Raw genomic sequence first — 27,823 nt, forward strand, 5'->3', positions numbered from 1 at the left:
ATAATATTTTGAATGTCTTTAAAAGCTGCAACTATATATAGAGGAGAAATTGTCTAATGTATTTGGTGTAGTGTGGAAGCTTGTAAGCCAGGATGCAGAAAGAAAGAACTGTTTCTTCCATGAAACTAAGGAGGATATATCACTGTTTTTTGTTTTGTTTTGTTGTTTGCTTTTTGCTGTGTGTGTATGTGTTTGTGTGTGTGTGTGTGTGTGAGAGAGAGAGAGACAGAGACAGAGAGAGAGAGAGACAGAGAGACAGAGAGAGAGAGAACTTTCTATGCCTTTGTTGAAATTTCATCTGATTATTACTGGCTTTGGATTAGTTTTAGGTTTTGAAGGTTTTGCAGCCATTGCTCCTTTTTCTCTGTCTTCAAGTCATATTTTGTCAGGAAAGTTTATGTCAATGGTTGATAGCCAGGTGCTATTTTGAATCCAATTGTATTTTTGAGTCAAATAGTATAAAGCCTCAAGGAATGATATTCACAGGTAATTTCTTTACTATGAATGACAAAATTTGCAAATAAATTTAGTTGGGTATGCTTCACCTTGGAGGAAAAAGAGATCCAGTGCATCCTTACTCTTTTCAGGAAGCTTTAAATCATTGCTTCAGGGCTATGTTTTTCTTTTTTAAACAAAAACATCAGGCAAAATATTTTACTCTACACAAAGGATTTCAGTCTATATAATTTATTGTATTAATTAGGAGAGACTAAGCTATGGTAACAAATAGACTCAAACATGCAACAAGTTAACACACAAAAAAGTTAATTCTCACTCACCTAATAGACCATAATGTTTTATATCAGTGAAGGGTTAAAAGAAATGATATAAGGGGGTAGGAGCATTCTTTTGCACACAGTCACTCAAGGACTCAAGATAATGCTAGCTGTGTTCTCCTCAACATACAGCTTTAAAGGTCATGGTAGGGCAGGGGTCCCCAAACTATGGCCCCCTGAGGCCATTCATCCGGCCCCCGCTTCACTTCCGGAAGGGGCACCTCTTTCATTGGTGGTCAGTGAGAGGAGCATATTGACCATCTCATTAGCCAAAAGCAGGCACATAGTTCCCATTGAAATACTGGTCAGTTTGCTGATTTAAATTTATTTGTTCTTTATTTTAAATATTGTATTTGTTACTGTTTTGTTTTTTTACTTTAAAATAAGATATGTGCAGTGTGCATAGGGATTTTTTTATAGTTTTTTTTTATAGTCCGGCCCTCCAATGGTCTGAGGGACAGTGAACTGACCCCGTGTGTAAAAAGTTTGGGGACCCCTGTAGTAGGGCTTACTATCCATTAGCTACAAAGGGAAACAAGCATGGAAGTGTGCATGGGACATTTTTATAAGCCAAGCTGGAAGAAACCCAGTCATTTCTGCTCATGTTTTCTTCACTGAAACTCAGTCACAGTGCCAAAATTAACTTATTTTTACATTTAATTTTAATTTCCAATTACAGTTTACATTCAATATTTTTGGTATTAGTTTCAGGTGTACATCATGTGGCTAGAGAATCATACATTTTGCAAAGTGATCCCCCCAATATTTCAAGTATCCACCAGGCACCATACATAATTATTGCAATATAATTCTCTATGCTGTACGTTATATCCCTGTGACTATATTGTGGCTACCAATTTGTACTTACTAATTTCTCTTTTTCACCCAGCCCTTAATCTCTCTTCTCCCTGGCAACCATCAGTCTGACCTATGCATCTATGTGCTTCTGTTTTCTTTGTTCATTAATTTTGCTCTTTAAGGCCTACATATAAGTGAAATCATATGGTATTTGTCTTTTTTTGTCTGATTTATTTCACTTAGCATAATACCCTCTAGGTCTATCCATGCTGTCACAAATGGTAAGATTTCATTCTTTTTCATGGCCAAGTAATATTTCATTGTGCAAATGTACCCAACTTCTTTATTCACTCATCCATTGATAGGCACTTGGTTTTTTTTTCATATCTTGGCTATTGTAAATCACTTTGCAATGTATATAAGGGTGCATGTATTCTTTTGAATTTGTGTTTTAGGTTTCTTCACATATATATTCAAAAGTGGAATTACTGGGACATAAGGCAGTTACATTTTTAATTTTTTAAGAAAACTCCATACTATTTTATGCTGTGGCTACACCGGTCTTCATTCCTACAAACAATAATGAGAGTTTCTTTTCTTCATATTCTCATTAGCACTTGTTTGTTGACTTATTAATAGTTATTTTGACAGGTATGAGGTGATATCACTTTGTGGTTTTAATTTGCATTTCTCTGATGGTTAGTGACCTTGAACATCTTTTCGTATGCCTATTGGCCATATCTATGTCCTCTTTGTAGTTGTGTCTATTCAGGTCCTCTACACATTTTTTAATTGGATTGTTTGTGTTTTTGTTGTTGAGTTAATACTCTTAAACAAGCTATATACTGTAGTCCAAGCAGTGAGGGCAGAAAGAAGATAAATACAGATTTTGATAAACAACTGAGAATCTCTACTACACTAGATAATCTAGAAAATTCTATCAGGACACTGAAGTCTTAGTCAAAGTTATGCACCTTAACTCATTCACAAAGCATCAGATACATGTATTCCTGTTGATCTGTGCAAAACAGCTCATGAGAGAACTTACCAAAGACTGCATGCACATATGAATTATATTGAGTTCAAAGTTCTTTTGACATCCACAGAGGAAAATATAAGGGTTTGCAAAAGCAATATGTGTACAAATATGAAACAGCATTAACAAACAGCACTTGTGAACTTTAGCTCATTACTGATATACCTCATCCATCCAATAATGGAAATGTACACTAGTTTGTTGTGCTAAATGCAGAAACATCTTTAACATCTGTTCTGGGCTACAGAATGCTGATTTATTTAGACTAGAAAAAAAGTATAATTTAATGCAGAAAAAATTTAATGTGTATTAAGCTAATATGTTCCATTATATTATATAAACATCAGAAATTCTATTAAATTTCTCAGTAACACTGAAACAACTGGGTGTGGACATAAGATGTAAATTGTCACTAAACTACTTTTACGCTTTTGATAAACTGAATGGACCATGACCTCATGGCAATAAAAGCAGAGTAGTGAATCATTTTGTTTTGTTTGTTTTCTTCTGATTAAAAACATACTGTATTGGGTATATTTTTTAGAATACATTTTAATTTATATGTGATAATTCTTACTGATATTACTATCAGCATTAATATTAGTATATGGTATTATTGTCAATATTTCAGAGAGAATTTTATACTTATTCCTCAATTGAATTTTTAAGCTTACCCACATAAATACACACACACACAGAGTTTTGAATTTAGGGGTGTTGCCAAAAGACCTTGTCAAATATGAAATTATATCACAAAAGTAAGTTAAATTTAAAAAATTTTATTCAAGAAATTATTCTCATATGTAAACTATTGCTAATTAGACAGAACTAAGGATATCATTATAACTGTCAGTTATATATTGATTTTTCTATTGGAACTATTATTGGGTACATATACAAAAATCAGAGAAAGAATACACAAAAATACTTTATAGAGATTTTACAGTAGCAACAACTTTTTCAATGTAATTATCATCATCTCTACATAAATACCATTTGAACAGATGTTATTTGGTAAAATTTTTATATGCAGGGAAAATAAATTCTGAATGCAGATTAATCTGGGTTTGAACCCCATTTTTATTTACAACTAAACTTACCTTAGACAAATGGCTTTTACCTCATTAAGGCTCAATTGCCTATATTTAAAGGAAAATAATTTTTTCAAAAATCTAATGAGTACAATATATAAGTAGATTATAGTATCCTGGCACATACTCAGTATTTTTTATTTATTTATTTTTCCAAAGTAAGAAACGGGAGAGGGGTGAGGAGGGGGCAGACAGACTCCCGCATGCGCCTAACCGGGATCCACCCGGCATGCCCACCAGGGGGCGATGCTCAGCCCATCTGGGGTGTTGCTCTGCTGCAACTGGAGCCATTCTAGTGCCTGAAGCGTAGGCCATTCTCAGTGTCAGAGCCTACTTTTCTCCCATGTAGCCTTGGCTGTGGGAGGGGAAGAGAGAAATAAAGAGAAAAGAGAGGGGGAAGGGTGGAGAAGCCAATGGGTGCTTCTCCTGTGTGCCCTGACCAGGAATCAAACCTAGGACTTCCACACTCTGGGCCAATGCTCTGCAGCTGAGCTTATCAGCCAGGGCCCACATTCTCAGTATTTAATAAACAGCATTCATTTAGTGAATACCTTAGCAGTTCTCATGTGAAGATGCCTCATGTTTGTTGACATCAATTAAGAAAACTATTTATTTATTTGGAAAACTATTTTCTTCTAAGTTGTCATTTTAATTTTCATTCTCTCTTACGCATGTACAGAGGAGTTTCTGAGAATGCTACATAAAGTGTGAAGACCTCACTGCTATGACTGGTAAATATAACCTGCTTTTGTGTTTATTTCAGTTTTAATTTTAAATATGGGAAATTAAAGGCACTTCATGATTTTTATATTAAAAATTTATATATAGGGAATATGAAGAGATCTAATCTATATGATCAAAAGCTCTTTGGGAATCTCAATAGTTTTTAGGACTGTAAAAGGGTAGTTAGATCAACAGTTTGAGAAAGCTATGCTGCAGCCTCTAACACATGTCCTGCACAGACAGTGCTGCAGCTCCCAATAGTGAACACTGAGTGTGAGTGGGTGTTTCATTAGAATAGACTATGACCTCAAGGCAATAAGAGCAGAGTAGTGAATCTTAAACATGAAACAAACAGTATTCTAAATAAAACTATCATTTTTCATTTTATCTATGAAAACTTTTACTCTTTAATGTCCTCAACTGAATGGTCTTTGTTTGTTTCTATTTGTTGCTATAATTTTTGTTGTTGTTTTTTTTTGCACTGATGTGAACTTCACTCTGCAGCAGAGAGCAGGCTGCTGCCTGACACTGCCTCCACTACATCACTATTAAACCAAAGCTCTCATTTCAGACAACATGTAAACAAACTGATTTTGAGTGCAGTATTTTCCCCAAGGATTATTTATTGTGGTTGTTTTATCTATTCACTTAGAATCCTAACCTCCTTTGTGCTGCACTTTATTCTAGCGCCAGCCCGTCTGCCAGCTAGCTCCTGTGTATATTCTGCCTGTTCAAATCCTTTCCTCATCACACATGACAATGCTGTCTCATTACCCTCAGACTATGTACTCTTTTTCATGAAAACTCTGGAGTTTACAGTTTCCTGAAAATAAGTACATTCCATATTTGATTTGATTTACATTCCATATTTGATTTACGTGGAGATAGGCTGGTAAAATAAAATAGCTTCAGACCAAAAATCAGGATTTCAGGAATCTATTCTGAGTACTTGGGCGAACCCTATGATCTAATTTTCAGAACTATCTGAACCCAAATGCAGATGTCAATAAGATATTGAAATTTGGGTGATTTCCCATACATTAACTGTAGAATTTCATGTGTTCTTATTTTATATTTATTTTTCACTCATTCATTTGTTCATTCATTCATTCAACCAATAGACATCCATTATCAGGCTCAGTGCTAACTATTAGGAGTAACAATAACCTACACTAAGCCTTTTCATGTAATAACTTAGTGAATCCTCATACTTTCCACCTAATAGTTGAAGAAACTGACACACACAAAACTTAATAATTCAACCAAGCTCTCAGAGTGGTAAGTAGCAGAGCTAGTATTCAAAGTCAGAATGACCAGCTCTAAAGCTTGTCCTTGTAACCACTGAGCTACACTGCTTGAAGCACAAAGGTGAGTAAGAAGAATCACCGTCTTGAAAATCCTCTAGGCCACAGAGGAAGACAGGCACGTAAACAAGTGTGGCGATATGAGAAATGCTACGCGCTAATATTTACATCATAGAAAGTGGTTTACCTTGTGCTAGTCTTTCTTGTTTTACATAAATTATGAGACTTAATTCTTAGAACAAATTTTCAAGGTGGGTATCATTGCCTCCAGTTTTTTAATGTAAGGGAACTGAGCCCCTGAGAAGTTAGGTAATTTTCACAATACTCCACAGTTAATAAGTGATTGAGTTGGGATTAGAAATCATGTATGTCTGATTCCAAATCTTGTTTTGATAACCTCTGTCACATTCCATTGTTTACACAGCATTCCTGCTTTGTAATTCTCTGAAATTTATTTCTCCATTGTTGTACTTCATTCCATAATATTAACATTTTAAAAAATTGAGTTTATTGGTGTGACACTGCTTAATATAATCATACAGGTTTCAGGTATCTAGTTCCACAACACAGCTCTGTACACTGCAGTGTGTTCACCCCCTCCCCAAGACATGACTCTGTCCATCACCACTTATTAGCCCTTTACTCTCCTCCACCTCCCTCCCCCAGGCAATCCCCACACTGCTGTCCGTGTTCATGAGTTTTTCTTATTTCCTTTTGTCCTTTTTGCTCAATCCTTCCACCTCACTCACCCAGCCCCACTGCCATAGACATCTGTCAGCCTGCCCTCTATGTGTAAGAATCTGCTTAAAATTTTTGAGTAAAAAAATTGCCCAAATTTTTAAACAATGCATGAGGGAACAAAATATTCATCTGACGGAGACTTGACTTAGGGTGGTGAACACAATACACTATGTAGATGATGTGTTGTAGAATTGTGCACCAGAAACTATAATTTTGTTAACCAGTGTCACCCCAATAAATTCAATAAAAAAAGAATGTCTAAAAGAATTCACAAAGCAAAGAAATTGCTTACTTAGAATCATTAGATACGAAAGCCAAACAGTTGCTTTAAACTTTTGCTTCCTGCCTCCTGGGAGTTGAATCCATGCAATGCCTAAAAAACTTGAACCTTTGGATCAGAGAAACACATAATCTCTGAATTTGGGGAAACCATACCAATGACTTTTTTTCATTTTACAGATAAGGGAGTGAATACTTAAAAGTTTAAGTTCTTTGTCCAAAGTCTTATAATTCATTGAGTTATAAATAGAATTCACATTTTCTTTTCTCTTTCCTTGTTCAGTAATATCCGAACAAAAATGTTTATTATTACCTAGAAAATTTTCAAGAAAGTTTTACCCATTTTTTTATAAGTATAATATAGACTAATTTAGTGTAGTAGGGAGTGCTTATTCAAGAATCTGCATATTTAAAATATTTCCAAAACGACAGAATAAAATTTATTTCCTACTCTCATGATGTACATGTCTTTCAAAATTTGGTTTAGTATTATTATATATGTGGGTAGAAAAAAAAAGAAAGAAAGAGGAGAAAAATATAACAAGGAATAGTACTAAATGGGCATGAAAGGGAGAATGAATTAATAAATGAAAGAAGGAATGAGTGGGACAGGCAAAGCAATCGTGCATGTGTGCAAAGGGAGTGTCCCACGATTTGTTCCCTTTTGTTTCAAATTATCTCTTTTATATACTGCCTTTATTTATACCACTTCCACCATATTTTTTTCCTAATCACTCCACCTTCACTGCATTCACACACATACATACAGGTACACAAAACATACAAAATATGTGCAGTCGCAGACCTGAGAATACTGACAATTCTGTGAAGTACAGTCTCAATGATATGGAAAAAAAACTAAGATTAATTCATTCTGCTCCAAAATGTGAATAGCTCTTAAGTGTTCAGTTCAAATGCATTCAATTCCATAAATTATCATGCTTTATATACATGCTTACTGAGGAAAGAAGCTGATTAATTTAGACCTAGGCAAATACAGGTTTATGAACTGTACGTTTGAAGCATATATTCATGAGAAGCCATGCTGAAGTTTTTAGAATGTGGCACTTTGACATATTTAAAGCATAAATCTAGATGAGTACACCCTCCGAGAAGCACACATATGGTGAATGGCTATACATTTGTTCTTTCTTTCCTAACTTCACCCATTTTCTTTAGTTTGGCATGGAGTAATTTTTAACCCAGCGCATTTCACCCTGTTAGAAACTGCTTTTGTACTCATAAATAATGGTCAGATTCTATCATACTATTAATTTATATATGTGTGTGTACATGTATATATATATATAAAATGTAATTTATATAAACATGTATGTATGTTTTCTATTTCTTTTTAAAATTTTTATTTATTGATTTAGCAAAACGGGAAGGGAGGGAGCGAGACACAGAGAGAGAGACAGAAACATCAATTCGTTACTGTATGTGCCCTGACCAGGGGTCAAACCAGCAACCTCTGCGCTTTGGGACAACGCTCTAACAACTAACCCAGCCATCCGGCCTGGGTGTGTATGAATATTTTCTAAGCAATAAATGCCAACCTGGAAAGAACTATAAACAACAACAAAAAATAAATAAAGGCTCATCTGGCAAACAGTTTTGCTTATATATTAAAGCAAGACAATTATTTCATCTTTCAACTTTAAAAGGAGGAATAATGAAATGCACACATGGTTACTGCAGATGTGTTTTGATTTTCCATGAAGAAAAAGGTGAAAATTTACTCAGAGACCTTTAACACTGAACTTATTCCCAACATCTAGATAAAAGTATGAGAGAATATATTTAACTTAAATTGGGTAGCAGACTCATTAAGTAAAAATAACCTTGGCACTCTAGTCATTAATTGAAGTGTATGTCTAAATTTAAAACAAAGGACCAATTATGTCTCCCTCAACAGGAGAAATCATGCGTTCCTTAACTGCATGTTTAATAACACAGTTTTACTTCAACTGAGAGATTATATAAACCATAGAATTAAATCTGAAAGTTTTATAACATAGAGTCCCAAGTTAAAAAGAAAAGTCTTCACTCGTAGATGTTATGTTGTTCTATTGAGGAGAAATGTTTTATTTAAAACTATATTTTCTGGGTATTTATCCATATGTTTGTAATATTCCATATTCAATACCTATAGGGATTTTCCTTCACATTTTTTTAGCTCCTCCTATCTCTGTTAATTAAATTTGTTGTTGTTCTTGATGTTATCATTTTAATCCTTTCTTGTGCCCTTGCCATCACAATACAGGAATCTTCCAGTGCACTCCATGAGTGGATAAAATAAAAATATTTAAATACATTTCTTTAATATTTAGACACAGCTGAATAGTTCTAGCATTTCAGAGTTATTATCAATACTTAATTGAGAAGCACTGGATCTATGTCTGCCTGTGAAAATTCATGAACTCCCATCTAAACTGGCCCACTTTCCTCTACAACACCCACCTTATTTTCTGCTTCCCTGTTTGGTCTCCTCTAGTTCAATACAGTCCAAGACCAAGCAGTGCCTTGTCCCCTAATTTCTCTGGGGCTAAGCAAATGCTGCTGCTTCTCTCTGGGAGACTGCTCTCCCCCAGCCTTCTTTTTAAAAAAAATTCTGTCAATTTCAATTCTGTCCTTCAGACACCATCAAGTTCAAGGTCTCTGAAGCTTTTTATGATACCCTAAGACTGGGTTTGGTGCCTTTCTGATAGCCTTGAGCACCACCTTATGATTTTTATTCAAAGCACATGCCACTCTGCATTATAAATAGGTGTTTCTTTTCTCTTTTCCTTTCTTTGATGGTATAGTTGAAGACCAGTATTCCAGGCTCTAAGACCTTGATAGGTCATGGTAAAGAATAACTAAATAAGTAAATAAATATATATATAAATATAGGTTTACTTAAGGGCTTCAGTATTACTTTAGAAATGACATATGAATCAGTATTTTACTTAAAAGACAGCAATATGTATTATTTATGCTCTGAGTTGTTCCAAAGAAGTGTCAATTAGCTTATAAAGAAGTATAAAATGCATGAGAGGAGCCTAAATTATAAGTAGATGGGAAAGATAAGGTAAATAGAAAGTGATGGTTGGGGCATAGAATGAAGCCAGAAATAAAAACTAAGGTGATAATTATGAATTCACATAAAACCATTTTTCTGCTGGTCCCATGATAATATCTTTATTCCATTCCAACTCTAAATACAGAAATTTTCTCTTTATTTAAAAAATATCTATTGTCATCTGCTATTTCTTCTTGTCTTAAGCCTGGCATGCCTCCTTTAACTTGCCCAAGGCTTTGGAAAAACTTTATGAAAAGCCTATGAAAACTGGCCTTTTCCCTAGAAGCCTCATCCTCCTCATTCCTCATAATTTCAGGCTTTGATACAATTGTACTAAGTTATATTAACTGGTACTTCTATTGTACATGTTTGGAGTAAGTTATATTGAAAGATAAAGTGCATATTTGCATAAATAAATATGTATCAGATGCAAAATAATGCACAAATATATACCTTTGATTTATTGCATAAAATCTTAGTGCACCGTGCAACTAAAAATATCTTCACTGTTTGATGATAGGAAGAATTACTCAATTCTATTTTACTGGAAATTATGCGCACAAAAACTTATACTAAATAAAATGATCAATACATAAATCTCACTGTCATGACTGAAAACTGAAATTATGTCTAGACCTCTTTTTATATTAATCTGGTTGACTATATATTTTTTCTGCTTAATATTTTTTATTTTTCATGTCTGTTTTGTTCTTGAAAATCAAGGAAGTTATTAAATGTTTTTATCTCCCTGAACCTCAATTTTCTTATCTGTTAAAAAATGGAATTAGTTATTTCTCTCTTTAGGTAAAAACACTATCTAAATGTTAGGTTGCCTTTATTGCATTCATTTGAACAATTTGGTTAAAAAAATCATATCAGAAGTAAATTGGTCAACATACCATTTACTTATTCTCTTGGGGGAAAAACCATGAAATTGTCAAGCAAATTGTCTAATATCTTTTTCCTGTTCTATCCAGTAAGAATGATTCACTTAGAGAATGCTAAACTTTTTAGTAAGTAACTCATTCAACCAGTATTTTTAGGGTACCTCTTGTGGACCATGTACTGTTCTGTTACAGGAACACATCATTGTACAAAGGAAAGGAAAATCCCTTACTATATAGAGAATATATTCTAGAGTAAACATACACACACACACACACACACACACACACACACACACACACACACACACACTGATTATATTCAGTTGCCTACAATAAGCCGGGCAATACAGGCATTGTATGTATATCATCTCATTTAATCCTTACCCAAACCCTGAAATGTATGTATTATTGTCCTCAGTAAACAGAATTGGAAATTAAAACTCAGAAAGGCAAAGTGGGACCCCAAGTTCTCAAAGTCCAATAAATTATAGAACAGCAGTTCAAATAAGTATTTCTGACTATAAGGCCCACATTTCTAAAACAATTACCTTCAACTGGAAGAACATGTATAAATAGGGTGAAGAATAAACAGCTCCTGTCACAAGATGAGGGAACTCGACCCCTTTTACTAGTAGCATTTATTTTGAAGGGCCAGGTTTTACACGCTTTTCTGATTTTTGATATCTGGAATATTTCTTCCCTATAGAAATCTATATTACTTGATAAATCTATGGTACTTCTCTAAATTTTTCAGATTCTAGATATGGCTTCAAATAAGCAGACCTTGCGAATTTTATAGACTCTGGTCTCTTTTCTTCGCTAACCAGATTTTCATGTTTTTCCCAATTCAGTGAAAGCATGGGTTTTCTGGCAATCATTAATTTTTTTGTTTTTTAAATTAACAATAAAAGTTATGGAACTAGTATTCTCTAGGCTGCTTCTAGGGATGGGATACAGATGCAAATAAAACAGAGAAACTATCCAACTCTAATCGACTATCTCCCTCAGGCTTAGCTAACCAACTGGTTCAAAATATTTTCTCTCCTGTTATATGTATGTATATTAATTACTTAAGGTTTGATTATAACTATAATAATTCCTATTTGTTATTTGTTTTTTAAATTTGACATGAAATATATATACCTATATTTACATATATAAGTTAAATGTGTGTATATATAAATAAATTTATGTGTAATTTTCTACATAAATTAATGAAAGAAAATAGTTAAAGATAAAGAGAATAGTCATCTACAAAATCTGTAAGTAACTCAAAATAAACTGATTTGTTAAGCCAAGCAATTAGATCAATCTATATAAAATAAGTTAATTATATAAATCATTTCACTACATTGCTGTTTAATTAAATTAAATGGTGCTATAAGTATAAAGTATATGGCAAATATGACTTCATCATATGTGTGTCTTATATACATAGTAAATTTAGCAGATGTATTAGATAAATAGTAAACATTAAGCATTTATAAGTTGCAGGGAACTTAGATTTCTTTTTCAAATTGACATACCACATAACTAAATCTATTAGAACATAATGAAATTTATTACATTTTATCTTGAGCCACATGTGGAAAAAAAGACAAGAGTTTCTCTTCAAATAATAAGTCACACAGCTATTGCAGTTTTATAAGCACAATCAATATATATTTATATATATTGTAGTTTTTTAAAGTTAGAAGCAGAGAAGCAGTCAGACTGACTCCAGCATGCGCCCGACCAACTGGGATCCACCAGGCATGCCCACCAGTGGGTGATGCTCTGCCCATCCGGGGCGATGCTCCGTTGCAACCAGGGCCATTCTAGTGCCTGAAGCAGAGGCCACAGAGCCATCCTCAGCGCCTGGGCCAACTTTGCTCTAATGGAGCCTTGGCTGCAGGAGGGGAAGAAAGAGACAGAGAGGAAGGAGAGAGGGAAGGGTGCAGAAGCAGATGGGCGCTTCTCCTGTGTGCCCTGGCTGGGAATCAAACCCGGGACTTCCACATGCCATGCTGACTCTCTACCACAGAGCCAACAGGCCAGGGCAAGCACAACCAATATTGATTAATAACAATGAAAAAGTGGGCTGCCTTGAACTTGGCATGATTCTACCTTCAGGGAATCTTCGGGTTGTCAGGGGATGAGCAGTTCTGTGCTGCTAAGATGGACCATGGTGCTCAATTTTGAGCTTTGACAAATAAAATGTTCTCAATAGGGTCTGGCTAATTTCCTTTGGGTAATTAGGTCAATAAAATACATAGATAATGCTTAATTTTTGCCTTATAAATTCACAAAATTAACACTTCAAACCTCATAACTAGGAATATGTACACACACATTCACATACTTGTATGACTTAGACATTGCTTGTATATGTATATGTGACCTAACTATTTCAAACAAAGGCAATCTTTTGGTCTTTACCAGAACCCTAAACTGAACTCATCTCTTACATAAAATACTGATTCAAGAGATCAATACTGCAATTGATCAATCAGTATTAAATATAGTTCTTTATGACACATTTAAGAAAAAGTAAGCTATCATAACTATAATTTGGGAAGGAACAGCAGACAAAATTGATAGCTTGAAGTTATTAAAAATTCTGTTGGGTCCATTTTTTTAGTGTAAGCTATGTTTATACTATGTCTATACCACACTTGCACTTAGAACTTCACTTTAACTAAAATTAATTCTTAAAAAATGTTTTTCTGTTGGCCCTGGCTGGTTTGCTCTGTGGTAGAACATTACCCCAGTGTGTGGAAGTCCTAGGTTCAATTCCTGGTCAGCCCACACAGGAGAAGCAACCATCTGCTTCTCCACTCCCCCCCTTCTCTCCCTCTCTTCCCCTCCTGCATCCGTGGCTCAAATGGTTGGGCGCTGAGAATGGCTCCATAGCCTCGCCTCAAGCATTAAAATAGCTCAGTTTCCAAGCAACAGAGCCACAGTTCCAAATGTGCTCAGCCTCCCCAGTAGGGGGCTGGCCAGGTACGTACCTTTCTGTCTGCCTCCCGCGTCTCACTTAATAAAAAAAAAAAATGTTTTTCTGTGTTCTGATTTAAAAAGCAACCTGCTTAGCTTTTTCTATTTAACTCTTTTTTTCTTTCTTGTTTCCCTTCTTAAGTTAAAGTTGGGTAACAAAGTCTTTTTTCCTACCCATCCTTAGGTGTCTGACACCTACAAAAGCTGCTGAAGCACACTTTGCCCCTGATGAAATGTTTCTAGGCTTCAAACTTCCCTGTTCCAATTCTGTTTTGGAAAACAATTCTCCATGGGTCTCTTGTGTTTCTGCAGGTCTGAGTAGAGGCACTGACAGCTTTTGTTCCTGACTATCTTTTTAAGAATGCATGTATAATGAACAGTCTTGGAAGACAGATGAAGTAGGTCTCCCTATGGAGCAAAGAGCATGTTGGTTTACAGTCCAGTATAATAAAGATATTTTCTTCCTCTGTAGTAAAGGGCAGGTTTACTTGCTGCCATGATAAAAAACAAACAAACAAACAAAAAACATGGATTTTCCTAAGCCCAGGAGCCTCAGCTACGACATAAACCCACTGGGCGTGTAGGTGAATCCTGGCCCTCACTGTATCACCCTATAGTAATTGGGGCTTGGGGGACTGATACAAGAAAATGATGATACTCTGGCTAGTGCTGTTGCTATGATCAATAGAGAACCCTCTGTCTCTCTCCTGCCAGCATACATGAAAGAGTGGCAGATCCACCACAGTGCTTGGCATCTTGTTTCTAATTTGTGTCCTTCTGTTTTATTTAAGGATTCTCTTCTCCACCCAGATCCTGTGATGACTCTTTGGTTAGTCATCCAAATCTTTCAATTCAGTTTCTCTCCAAATTTCTGCCTCCTTAGTCTAAGTTCCCCACTTGTCCAGAAAAAATATAGAAGCAAATTAAATAATGTGTCAATGAACTAAAGTCAGAGGGATAAAAAAGGGTAAGAAAGAAAGTGTGAATACAAAAGCAAATCTGGATTAAATGTGGAGGACGGGCCCAAGAGAATCCTTACAGCAGGTGGACTTTCAGCTTCCTCCCCACTGCAGACATCACTCCCGGGTCTGAGGGTTTTAATGTGGGCTGCGCTGCTGGGCTGGGTGCCTTCAGAATGGAACGGTTTGACTCTATCTTTGCAATTCTTTGTGCTCACTGCTAAAAATACTACTTCGTTAGTAGTTCTATTTCTCACCTGCTTTCCCACCACTCCAACAATAGAGTCAGTAGACTCAGACTCAGAGAAATATGGTTAATGATAGAATGATCATGAAGTTTTACTTGCTTTTAACATTCAATTGGAGAGAGTTCCAGAGGTTTGAGCAATAGGCCTCTACAACAGGTGTCTTGAGACTTAATGGCTACTTATACCCCAAGGATTCTGATTCAGTAGGGTTGATGTAGGAGTGCATACACTTTCCATTTTTAATGAGCTTCTTGGGTAAATCTAAAGTTTGTCGGAAGAACGTTATATAAAAAATTCTGCCCACAGACTGCCTCTTGATCAGGTATTAAGCACATTTGCTCAGTCTCATGGAGATAGTTCAATCCCAAATGTACAGATCAGTCCTGGGCAAATCTTAGTGGCTGGCAGTCATTTGCCCTTGCAGGCACTCAACTGCGAAGGGCATTTAGATAGTTAATTTTGGCCTATGAAACTGAAAAAGGCATTTTAATATAAAAATACTTTGTCTTATAATTTTGGCATATATTTGGAGTAATTTTTTTTATCTATGGTGTGACACTATGTATGAGTTATTAGCAATGGCTATCTATAGGAAGATGTATAAATGGAATGAAAAAAACTGAAAACTATAGCTAGTAAACATTTGGTAACATACTATTACATTAAAGTACTTTATTTGAATAAATTAAAGAAATATAAAAATTTTTGAGAGAAAGACTATGGGGGTGTTTTTGAAAAGTAAAGACTACTGGAGTCTTGACTATTGAAATCATAAGATACAGAATAGGACGTCAATGAGAAATGTCTTACATTATTAGTGTTTTGGGATGCATTTAGAGAAAGGGTGTAACATAAAGGCATTGATAGTTCCTCAGATATTTCTTACTATTTTAACTTCCTAATAATGATGTTTATGAGAAAATTAATTTTTCTTTATAGTTTCAAACTAAACAGCATTAAATAAACTAAGTAATAAGACCAGCACAGTACACTACATTTCCATCAGGTTTGATTAGGAGTTTCATACTTCCATTGAGTCAAAATACACTGGAGGTGAAAGGTAAAAGGCTGAAGAAAACGCTTTCTGTCTACTCTGCCTTAGAGACAAGGATAACACAGGTTAGATTGCTGGGAACTAGGATGATATTAGAAACATTTCTGTCTGTACATTAAACTGAATTATGATGGAATTATTTGGGATAGTTGATGTTACATAAAGCAATTTTACCAATATTTTAATACGTACACATTTTCATTCTCGATAGGTGAACTTTTGCAATAAATTATCTCTTAGAAACAGCAACATAAATTTCAAACTGCATTTTCTCTGGTGGTTTATTTTATTTTTCTGAGATTATTTGGATAAAAGTTGATGGGACTTACAGTTTACGACAACTTTTACTTTTTTCACGTCTGGGAATGACACATCATTTTCTGCACTGCATTCATATTCTCCAGCCTGGTCTCTGGTAATTCCGTAAATGTCCAAATACTGTCCATTTTCAAATGGTTTTGCTACAAGGAAAAAAAAAGTACAGCATGTTTAATTGTAGCTGCCTGAAGCTTCATTGAATTAAAACAACAATCTCATGTCTTCCTATTGGATATTACTGACAAAACAATTGCAGATGAAACTGGAGAATTATTAAAACCTTTGTTCTATGTTCAGAAGGAAAGTCAGAGAAAAGAATCAGAAACAGAACAAGGGATATTATAACAATATTGTTTCCCCAGAACAGGATATACATGTGTTTTTTTAATTGATTGTGGTCTCCTAACCTTGTCACATATCAAGTAGAGCTCTGCACATTTCTGTAATTGAGTTCAACAACCTCCTAGCGGTGTAGATGGAATTCACTAATATCACTTGGTACACACTGACTTTTATGTACTGTATGCTAGCAACTTGACACGTAACCTAACTAAATGTTACTTTTCTTTTGGGGAGATCTCATACTCATTCTCCAGGTTTCAAGCCAGCTGGCTAGATAAGAGTACAGAAATATAGTAAACCATTACCATGTCCATGTTTCAGTTTCCAAAATTGTTCATTTTCCCAAGAGAGATATACCTTAATACTATATATAACCCATACAGTACACCTCAAAAAATCACTACTGCACTCAAACTGAAAATTAAGTGGTCATAAAAATAGACTAGATTATCTTTATTTTTAATATTTCAGGAAAAATATTCTATTTGACTAAAAATAGCAATAGATTATAAAGCCATAATCACAGATGAGAGAATATCACCAAATGAGTTGGATTTGAAAAAAAGAAAGAATTCTTCTGAAATCATGGAATTTTTATTTATTTGAAAGTAAAAGATTATTAGGCAGGAAAGGTTGTGATTGCCACAGCAAAGGAAGAATGGGCCTATGTGAATTTCAAGAGGTGGGACCTTTCTCCCTCCTTGTACAAGTCCTTAAAAATCACATTTCAAGGCATATCAAAGAGAACTATAAAATAAAACAATGGTTCTGTTAAATGGTCTGTTTTCAAAATCAATCTTATTTTTGTTTTCATCTTATTCTGTCATCAAAGCTATAATAAGTAATAATATGTTATAAAACTAGTAAGAAGATTCATTTTATATGAATAAAACAAAATAAAATTTAGTTTTGGTGTTTCAGATCTAAAATCCATGTCAATTAAAATTTCTTTTCCTGTGGGTTCTATTACCTGAGCCTAAATGTTGTTGCTCTGTTTGCCTTCCAGATAATGTGACTTCATTATTTGCAACCTGGACTGTTTAAGATACCACATATATATATAGTTAAGTCATTTCTCCATTCTTTTATTCTGGATAGTTATAAGTTGTAGATAGGGTCGAGTTATATTTCTCAGATGGTGGTTGGCTTATAAAATATGTCAGGTATAGGTAAGAAGTAAACTAACAAAATCAGCAGTTGTCTTCAATGTCCATGGTTTAAAATTTGATTTTATAATTATATTTTCAGTTCAACCCAGTGCTCTTATCTGACTCCAATATACAAATAAAGCATTGATTTCTATTGTTCCCTTCTATTTCTCTTATTTTCACCCTTATTATGAAAATAATCTAGAGTTAAACATGTCCGTAAGACTATATGGAGGACAAAATTCCTATTCACATGCTTACAATTTATAAAGTATAACTTGAATTATAAAGTAAGAGAATATTAAGTGCAAATTAAAGCAGGGAAGAATTGATATGTTGTATCAGAATTAAATTACCAAGTTAAGCAGTACAAAATGAAGTCAATCACAAGTTAAAAGATACACTCTTATGAAACTTTGTAAAAACAAATTTCCCCATATTTCCCCATGATAAGACACTCCCATGTGTAAGATACATCTTAATTTTGGAGCCCAAAATTTGAAACAAATATATTACATAAAGGTATTGAACTCAAGTTTTATTCATCATAAAATTCAAACAACTCCTTATCACTGTCAAAACTCCCATCCATTAGCTTGTCCTCATCTGTGAATGATGACAAATCACTGTCTTCAACAATGAGAGCAAAATCAAGTGCAAAAAAGTGGGAAATGCAAGTAAAAAAATCTACAACCACTGTGTAAGACATACCCAATTTTCAGACCCCAAATTTTTTGAAAAAAGGGGTATCTTATATATGGGAAAATACAGTATTAGGGTCTAACTTATGCTCAACATTAAAATTTTACTTGAATATTGTTATTTTTGTGTACTAATATAATTTTAATAAATTGTATTCCCCTAACATGCATTCTTTTAATAAAAAGCATGCAATATACCCTTTTGAATAATCAAGTATTATCTAATTCTTAAATAAATCATTAAGGTATACAACATAATCAACAGTTGAAATGCCATAGAAATGTTTACCTGAAACCTATGTACTCTTATTGATCGATGTCAATAATAAAAAATATTAAATATGGTTTCTGTGAGTTTATGTGATACTGTTTTTGCTACTTAAGCATTGTAGATATATGGACAACTGCTCTCAAATATTGAAGGATAAGAAAAAAACATACATTTGATATGTATGTCTACCAGGAACAAAAAGTATAATAACAGGAAAAAAATATAGGTTTTAGAAATTAAAGAAGGAAGCAGGTTTTTTTTTAAATTTTTATTTGGCATAGTCTTTTACTTGTTGTAGAGTAATTCTCCACCTAGTTTCCCTTTATACTTGGCCTGGTTGCCCTTTTTCCCCATCACTCCCTTCATAAGAGAAGAGGAGTTGGGAATAGCACATTAAAATGCAAAGAACACTTCAGGTCATGCAATGTAACCCAATTTATCTCCCCAAATGGAAGGGAAAGACCAAAGCCTAAGGGAAATAGGGAGTTAAAAACATGAGGACCATCACCAAAGCTAAGCCTTTACAATGTTTATGAGAATATGTACTTTGAGGGTACCGATACAAATAAATATCAATGAGATAGAAATGCATTGTGATATAGCAGCAATTCCGAGGGCATCATCCTTCACTAGTTTTTCTCTCACCTCTCTGGCCATTTTCTTTCACTTTTTCAAAATGTTTTACTTTTTCAGATCCCTTCTATACTTTCTGTCCTATGACCGTTTGTCTCCTTCACTGAGGCCGCTAGTTCAGGGGATCTTGTCCATTCATTTGCATTTCATTACTATTTATATATTGATACATTCTTGATTGATCTACTTAGTCTATATCTAGATCTTGAAACCTAAACACATATATTTAGTTGGACATCTTCACTTGGAAGATTCACAGGCATCTCAAAGTCAGCACGCCAAAAGCAACCTTCCCTTCCCAGCCACATCTGCAACTCCTCCCGTGTTGGGAGACTCAGTGAGTGCTTTGATCATCACCCAGTTGCTCAAGCCAGAAACCTGACTATTAACTCTGACAATATATTTTATTTCAGTACATATCACGATCAGTCACTGTGTCCTGTAGTTTTGCCTCCTAAATAATGCCCAAATCTTTCCTAGGAGCCGCCGTGGTTCTCAGTCACTGATCTCTGAATGCACACACTCAGGTGATAGGCCAATGATTGCATATTGGTTTTCAGAGTCATTTCAGTTTCCAAAACCTTTGCACAGAAAGAGTCATCCACCTTTTAAGGTTTTGCTGCAGGAGTGTATTTTGTTAGGGACTCGTAGCCATTTTTGACTAGATGGTACTCCACAAATTATTTTTTAAAATCTTTTTGGATTTTTTTTACATTCATGATTGTTATTATATCTGTCACCTTGTTATCTACCAGCATATTTGGTATCTTGCAAGTATGGACTGCATCATACTGAGTAATTAGAAATGTGGGTTCCAGAACTAGTATATCTGGCTTCAAATCCCTGCTCTGCCATTTAGAACTATATGACCTTATAGTCAGAATTTAATGTTTAAAGATGAAGTGAGTTAACACAAGTAGAGCACTTAGAACATATCATAGAAACTACAAAGTACATTAGCTTATAATGCAGAGGTTTGGGCGTGACAGGAAGGTCAATATAGGTAAACATTGTTTCTGTGGTAAGAGGTTGCTATATTGGAGAATTAGTGCATCTATCTTAACATGCTATCCAAATAGAACCAGAAGTGAAAATGAGAAAGTTGCTCAAGAAATGTTAATAGCAAGTATCAGTTCAGTTCTTATATCACTGGGAGAGATCAGTACACACAACTGCCCTGCAGATCTGTAGATGCAATTGAGAGTTGATCTCATGTTGGGTCACTGTCTCTCCATCTCAATTCCCAATGATAATTTAACTTTCTTGATTTACTTCTCTCCTTTCTTAAAAAAAAAAAAGAATATATATATATATCACACTAAATCCTTTTAATTCCTCAAAGTTAGGTAAGCATATGAGGCAGATTCCATTATATATAAGACTCTAGCATTTAAAGGTTACATTTCTAGCATATGAAGTCTTTGAAAGATAGAATACTCAGAACTAATTCCAAACCTATATGCCTGATCTATGTATCATTGAAATGCTGCATTAGCACTCTCTTTGTAAATGGTGAGAATAAATATGCTTATCCTCTGAAAACACTAAGTAGGTCAGATCAATGTTAATTTGATTGCTGAAAAAGTTATTGGTACTTGTATTAGTTTTCTATGGCTGTTATAACAAATCAGCACACACTTACTGGTTTAAAACCATACGAATTTATTCTCGAGGTCAGAAGTCCAGCACAGGTCTATCGTAAGTAGAATAATGGCTCCCTCAAAGATATCCATATCCTAATCACTGGGGTCTGTAAGTCTATTAGGTTACATGGCAAAGAAGACTTTGCAGATGTGATTTATGTTAAGTACCTTGAGATAGGCAATTGATTATATTGAAGGGTTCAATCTATCACATGAGACCTTAAGAGTAGAACAGGAAGGAAAAAAGAGTGAGTCAGAGAGATGTGACACAATAAGTCACTATTGTTGATGTTGAAGATGGAGAAGGTGAGGCACAAGCCCAGAAAAGCTGTGGTGTCTAGAAACTGGGAATGGCTCTCAGCTGACAACAGAAAATTAATTCTTTCTGGAGCTCTCAAAAAGGAATAGAATCTGTCAATATTTTGCTTTTAATCTGATGGAACCAGTGCAAGACTTTTGACCTATACAAGTGTAAAATAATAAATTTATGCTGTTTTAATCACTGACTATGTGGTAATTTGTTACAGCAACAACATAAAACTAATACAGGGTCTCATTGAACTGAAGAGTGTCACCAGTACAAGATTCTTTCCTGGCGTGTTTTTTTTTTCTCTCATTCAAGTTGTTGGGATAAAAGGTCTCTTGTTGTTGCAGTACCAGGATCCACATTTTCTTGGTAGAGGATTATAGTCAGCTTCTAGAGGCCACTCTCATTCCTTGGGTGATAACTCTTTACCTCCATCTTCCAAGCTAGAAAATGGTGGGTCAAGTCTCTCTCCTAACTTGAATCTCTACTGCCTCTTCTCCAGTCTCAACTCTCTGAACAACTCTTCTGCCTCTTCTTCTATTTTTAAGGAGTCATGTTTTAAACTGGGCCCACCTGCCCAATCCAAGATAATCTCTTTGATTACTCTATGTAAGGTAACATAGTCACAGGTTCAAGGGACGCGAATAACTTTGGGGGTCATTATTCTGCCTATGACAGTTCTTCCCTAGACTTGGCAATTGTACTTGCATATACAAATTGTAATTTTTCTATAATATTGAAAGACAGCAGAAAAAAAATAAATGGTCTAAATGATAAAATCACTGAGTTCATTAACACCTCTGAAAAATATGATATATGAGTGATGTTGAAGAAGTAAATCCAATAAGACATTCTTTTGGAAGCAAATTATTTTCATGAGAATGCACGAGAAATCTTTTCAGACATTGGATAAGAGGCACATATGACTGTGATTCCAACAAGGTGAGATCCACAATTGATCTCCATAACTATCTACTGAAAGTAGTTTTCATACCCTAGGCTCAAAGAGGTGGAAACCAAAGCTCTATGATACTGTGAATTGAGCAAAGAGCGATTAGAATGCAGGCAGGCCAAGGGGGCTGGCAGTAGTGGTACAGAGTTCTAAGAAGAAGACACTCACACAAAGAAGTACAGAAATCTCTATTTGTTTCCTTGCCTTTACTGAGGCCTAAGCTATACATGCATAGGGAGAAAGCCCATAAAGTTGAAGAAAGAACAACAAGGAGTTTGTAAGCTTAAAAATTCTTAGAGCTCAACAAGTCAGACAGACATCTGGTTCCTGACTATCAAGAACGGAGAGGCTTCTATAAATATCAGAGCCTTCATTCAGTGGAGACTGATGAGGGTTTATGTCTTAGTAGTAGGGCTGAAAAAAAGCTGGGGTAGAGACTCTTATAGACTTATTTTTAAATCTAATAAGCAAGGTTCAATGGACTAAAATTACTTCTAAGCAATATAGCTTCTTGTAAGAAAAAAGTCTAACACTTTAAAAACAAAACAATATCTAGACATTGAAAAATGTAGCAACACAAGTTCCTGTATTCAATAAAGAAAAAATTACTATATATTCAAAGAAACAGGAAACTGCAAAATATGAGGAGAAAAATCAGTCAGAATGAGATATAAGAATGATAGGGATGATACAATACACAAAGATTTTAAAGTAGCCAGCTATTAAAACTATGTTCAAGTATTAAAGAAATAACATGAATATAATGAGTAGATAAGTGGAAAATAGAAATAAAATAACCCAAAGAAAATTTTCATATAAAGGCACAAAAGATTTCAAACAAAATATTAAGTGGCTGAAGTCAACAGCAGATTGGACACTAAATATTATTAAAATTAAAACATAGCAAGAGTATTTTATATTTATCCAATTTGAAGCCCAGGGAGAAAACATACTATTAATGAAACAAACACTGATATGTGAAATATTTATAAAAAATTTTATATATGCATATAAAGATCACATAAAGGGGATAGAAAAAATATTTAAAGAAATAAAGGCTAAATATTTTCTAAATTTTATGTATATAACAAAATATCTAATCTAAGAATCTTATAATCAACAAGCAGTATAAACACAAACAAAATCAATCAATAGCACATTATAATCAAGTTGCTAAAAACCAGAGAAAGAGAAAATCTAACAAGCAGCCAGAGATCAAATATACAATGCACGTAAAGAAATAGAAATAAGAAATTCTTTTTTTCTTATCTGAAAATATGCAAGCCAGAATACAATGACAAAAAAATAAAGATTAAAAATTAATTTGTAGAAAAAGAACAATTAAAACCTAAAGTAAAGATAAATCAATGAAACTAAAAATGGTCAATAGAGAGTTAATGAAACCAAAATCTAAATTTTTTTAAAAAAATACTGATTTTCAGTGAGAGAGGAAGGGAGAGAAACAGAGAAAGAAACATTAATTTATTGCTTCAGCTATTCATACCGTCATTGGCTGACTCTTGTATGAGTCCAGGATCACACCTGCTGCCTAGGCAGGTTGAGACAACGTTCTAATCAACTGACTTTCTTGACCAGGACCCCAAATCTATCTTTTAACAGATCACTGAAATGTGTAAAACTTAGATTGATAAAGAATAAAAAGAACAATAATACAAATTACCAATATCAGAGGTAAAAGAGAGAACATTACTATAATTATAAGAAAAACTGAATAGCTACTAATCAAATATTAACCCTTTGAGTAGTACAGACGTTCGTGTACGTACTTGTGCGTCCTGACCATCCAGAGTATGATCGTACAAAAAATTTTATTTTAAAAATATGAAAGGCAACATTAAAAAAGGCAAATGTATGTTCTTCTTGTTTCCATATATTGGTTATGAAACAAACATGATTTTAAGTTAATAAAATTGTAACTAGAACTAGTTTCACTTTTTGAAAAAAAAACTCACTTCGGGGTCAGTGGCATAAAAACACTCACTACTCAAAGGGTTAAGAAAAACTACTTATCATTTAACTCAAGAATTTAGATTAAAAGATAAATTCCTTGAAATACACAAATCTTCAAACTGATTTAGAAGAAATATAAAATCTGAATATTCAATATGTATAAAATTGGAAGAAATTAAATTTGTAATTATTCACATAGAAAGCTCTAATATCATATTTATTAAGATTTTAAGGAAGACATACTACCAAATGTATACAAATTCTTTCTGAAAATGGAGGAGGATGCAGTCTCCCCAATTCATTTTATGAGGTTAGTATTATCTTAGCATCAAACCTAAAGACATAAAAGAAAAAATACAAAGATATAAAAATATTTTTTTAATTTATAGTAAACACATCCAATAACATTTTAAAATAATAATATTACCATAGCTAACTGTAGTTTATTACAGGATTAAGGGCTGGTTATACAACTGAAAAAATGAGGCAATATAATTAACTATGTTAAAAACAACAACAAAAATATACAAGTATCTGTACATGCCAATAAGTTATTGAAAAATTTGCTATTCATTTAAGATAATAAAAAAGTTTTCAGAAAAATAAAAATTAAGGGGAACTTTCTCAACCTGAGAAAAACTTGTATGAAAACTGTATATATGACCTCATATCATATATAATGTTGTAAGGGTAAATGTTTTCCACCTAAGACGTGGGTCAATGCTAAGTCCATCCTGATCCATATCTCACATCCTCTACATAAGTTAATTCAACCATCATCCTCATTCACTTGAATGTAAATCCATACAACTACATACTAATAGTCTAGAATAAAACAAAGAAGGAAATCTTTGTGACCCTGACTTGGGCTAACAATTTTTATTTGTTATCTTTATTATAATTTTTTTCTTCTTTTTCCAAGTGAGAAAAGGGGAGATAGACAGAAATCTACATACACCCTGATTTGATCTACCCAGCAACCTTTGTCTAGGGCAAATGGTTTGCCCATCTGAGGCCATGCTCACAATCGAGCTATTTTTAGTGCTTGGGACAGAGGCTTCATGGAGCCATCTTTAGTGCCAGGGCTGACATACTTGAGTCAATGGAGCCATGACTGTGGGAGAGGAAGAAAGAGAGAAGAAGAAAGAGAGATAAGAGGAAGGAGAAAGGGTAGAGGAAGGGTAGAGGCTCTACTACTGAGTCAAGTGGCCAGGCCATAAAAGTTTTTAGATATGACACCAAAAGCACAATTTACAAAACAAGATATTGATAAATTGAATTTCATAAAAATTAAACAAAAAGGTTAGCTTTGCAAAAACCATTATTTAAAAAGGCAAGTTACATAATGAAAAAATATTGTAAATCACATATTAGACAAAGGATTTGTACCCAGAATATATAAGGATCTCTCAAAACTCAGTAAAAATATAAAACTTATTAAAAAACAAACAAAATATTTAAACAAAAATTTTATTTAAAAAATACTCAGATGGTAAATAGATATGTCAAAAAATGATGAATCTGCTTACTCATTATAAAATTTAGAAAAAGAAAATTTATAACAAGAATCAACTGCAAATGTATTAGGATGGAGATAAAAAGATTAAAAGAAAAAGAAAAAAACCCAAAAATGACCCATTGATTAGTGTTGATAAGAAGCAGAACTCCTGGAGCTCTCTTACAGTGTTGGTCAAAATATAAAATGGTACAATACCTTTGAAAAACAGTTAATTAGTTTCTAATAAAATTAAACATACATTTGTCATACTTCCTAGCAATCTAATTCCTAGAAAAATAGAAACTTGGTCCTGGCTGGTTGTCTTAGTGGTAGAGTGTCAGCCTGGCTCGGTGTGTGACTCTCTTGGGTTTAATTCCCAGTCAGGGCACACAGGAGTAGAGACCATCTGCTTCTCCACCCCTCCCCCTCCCATCACTCTCTCTTCTCCTCCCCTCTTATGGCCATGGCTCAATTTGAGCCAGTTGGCCTCAGGTGCTGAGGATGGCTCCATGGCCTCCACCTCAGACATTAATATATGGTTAAGGTTGCAATCAAGCAAGGGCCCCAGATAGGCAGAGCATTGCTCCCTAGTGGGCTTGTGTGTGTGTGGGGGGATCCTGGCCGTGATGCATGCAGAAGTCTGTCTCTTTGCCTCCCCTCTTCTCACTAAATTTAAAAAAGAGAGAAATAGAAACCTATGTTTATACAAAAATCTCTATATGAATGTATATATTCATTTAATTCACAATTACTAAAATTAAAAACAACCCAAAGGCTCTTTAATCAGTGAATGAGAAAAAAAAATGTGGTACACCCATATAATTCAATCTGGTCTATAAAATTATTCATATATGCATAACACAAGTGAATCTCAAAATATATTTACTAAATGAAAGAAAGCATATCCAAAAAGCTACATGTATAATTCTATTTATATGATATTCTAGAAATAGCAAAACTTTAGAGGTAAAGAATAGATCAGTTTTTTTGTCCAAGGTTGGGAGGGGATTTTGGTTGATACAAAAAGGCAGCATGAGGAAATTTCTTAGTGCAATGAGACTGTTCTGTACTTTGATTGTGGTGGTGGACACATGAGGAGGTGTTCATCAAAATCCACAAAACTTTACACAGCAAATAAGGATTCTTTATGTAAATTTAAAGAGAAAACATATTTGTATAACCACACAGACACTGGAATGGCCAAAATTTAAAAGATTTACAATATCAAATGTTAAGTGAGAAGATGGAGCACTCAGCACAGCTCTGCTAAGAATGTGCAATCCTTTCCCCACCCTTTAGTTCTCTAGGGAAGGAGTTCTCGAAATATTCTAACTGGTTCTTGGTCAGTTGTATTTTAGCAATTCCATAGTGGTGATGTGAATTACAATGCACTTTGCTATATGTTGCCTTAAGATTTCAGCTGAAGGTTTTTCTTTAGTACCCTATTATATTAGTTTTGTGACCAGGACTCTCTCTGAATAATATACTCTATACTCCAGGGCCTGGCCAGAGAATAGAACTTTGACTTCTCTGGTTTTTAATTATTATCACACACTCGTGTTGAGAAATAGAATTCATAAAGAACTCTGTGCAGAAATTCCATTTATTTCTGCAGCTATTTAAAATTTTTCATTTCAGAATGAGTCTGAAAACTGTACCCTTACACTACCCTATTTTTCACTATCATATTTAATTAAAATTTTCTTTACCAACCTTTCATTGGTAAAGGAACATAATAAGAAAGTCTATATAAAATTTTCTATTACAATTTTATCACAAAAGTTATTGAGGTCCTACTGCTATAATCAATGTGTCTATGTGCTAAGGACCCATGGGAAAATTTCTCTGTGCATCTTAGTACCAGGAAAAACTTTACTTCTGACACGCTAATTTGTTTTGATAGTATGATCCATAATTTTATAAACTTGTTGTTCCCTTCTTTGTATAGACCACTAGAAACTTTAAAGCCAAGGTAAAAGAAAATATACATTTGATGTTTCTATACCCAGTGGTGTTTTTGAGGACCACTAAGCCATATGTAGATAGATCAGGACATCATAAATAAGGATATAAACCAAAGAGCTTTGGAAAATAATTTAATTA

General features: G+C 34.1%; 1 protein-coding gene across 1 annotated transcript in view; it reads right to left on the minus strand.

Annotated features, from left to right (window-relative positions):
* The window catches only part of NEGR1 (neuronal growth regulator 1), a 961,252-nt gene that overhangs the window by 320,800 nt on the left and 612,629 nt on the right, over positions 1 to 27,823 (minus strand). The window contains exon 4 of the mRNA XM_066376571.1: positions 16,266 to 16,397. Within this exon, the coding sequence (XP_066232668.1) occupies positions 16,266 to 16,397 (132 nt within the window). The remainder of the gene's footprint in view (positions 1 to 16,265; positions 16,398 to 27,823) is intronic.

Source organism: Saccopteryx leptura, chromosome 3, assembly GCF_036850995.1.
Source record: "Saccopteryx leptura isolate mSacLep1 chromosome 3, mSacLep1_pri_phased_curated, whole genome shotgun sequence".
Lineage (NCBI taxonomy): Eukaryota > Metazoa > Chordata > Mammalia > Chiroptera > Emballonuridae > Saccopteryx > Saccopteryx leptura.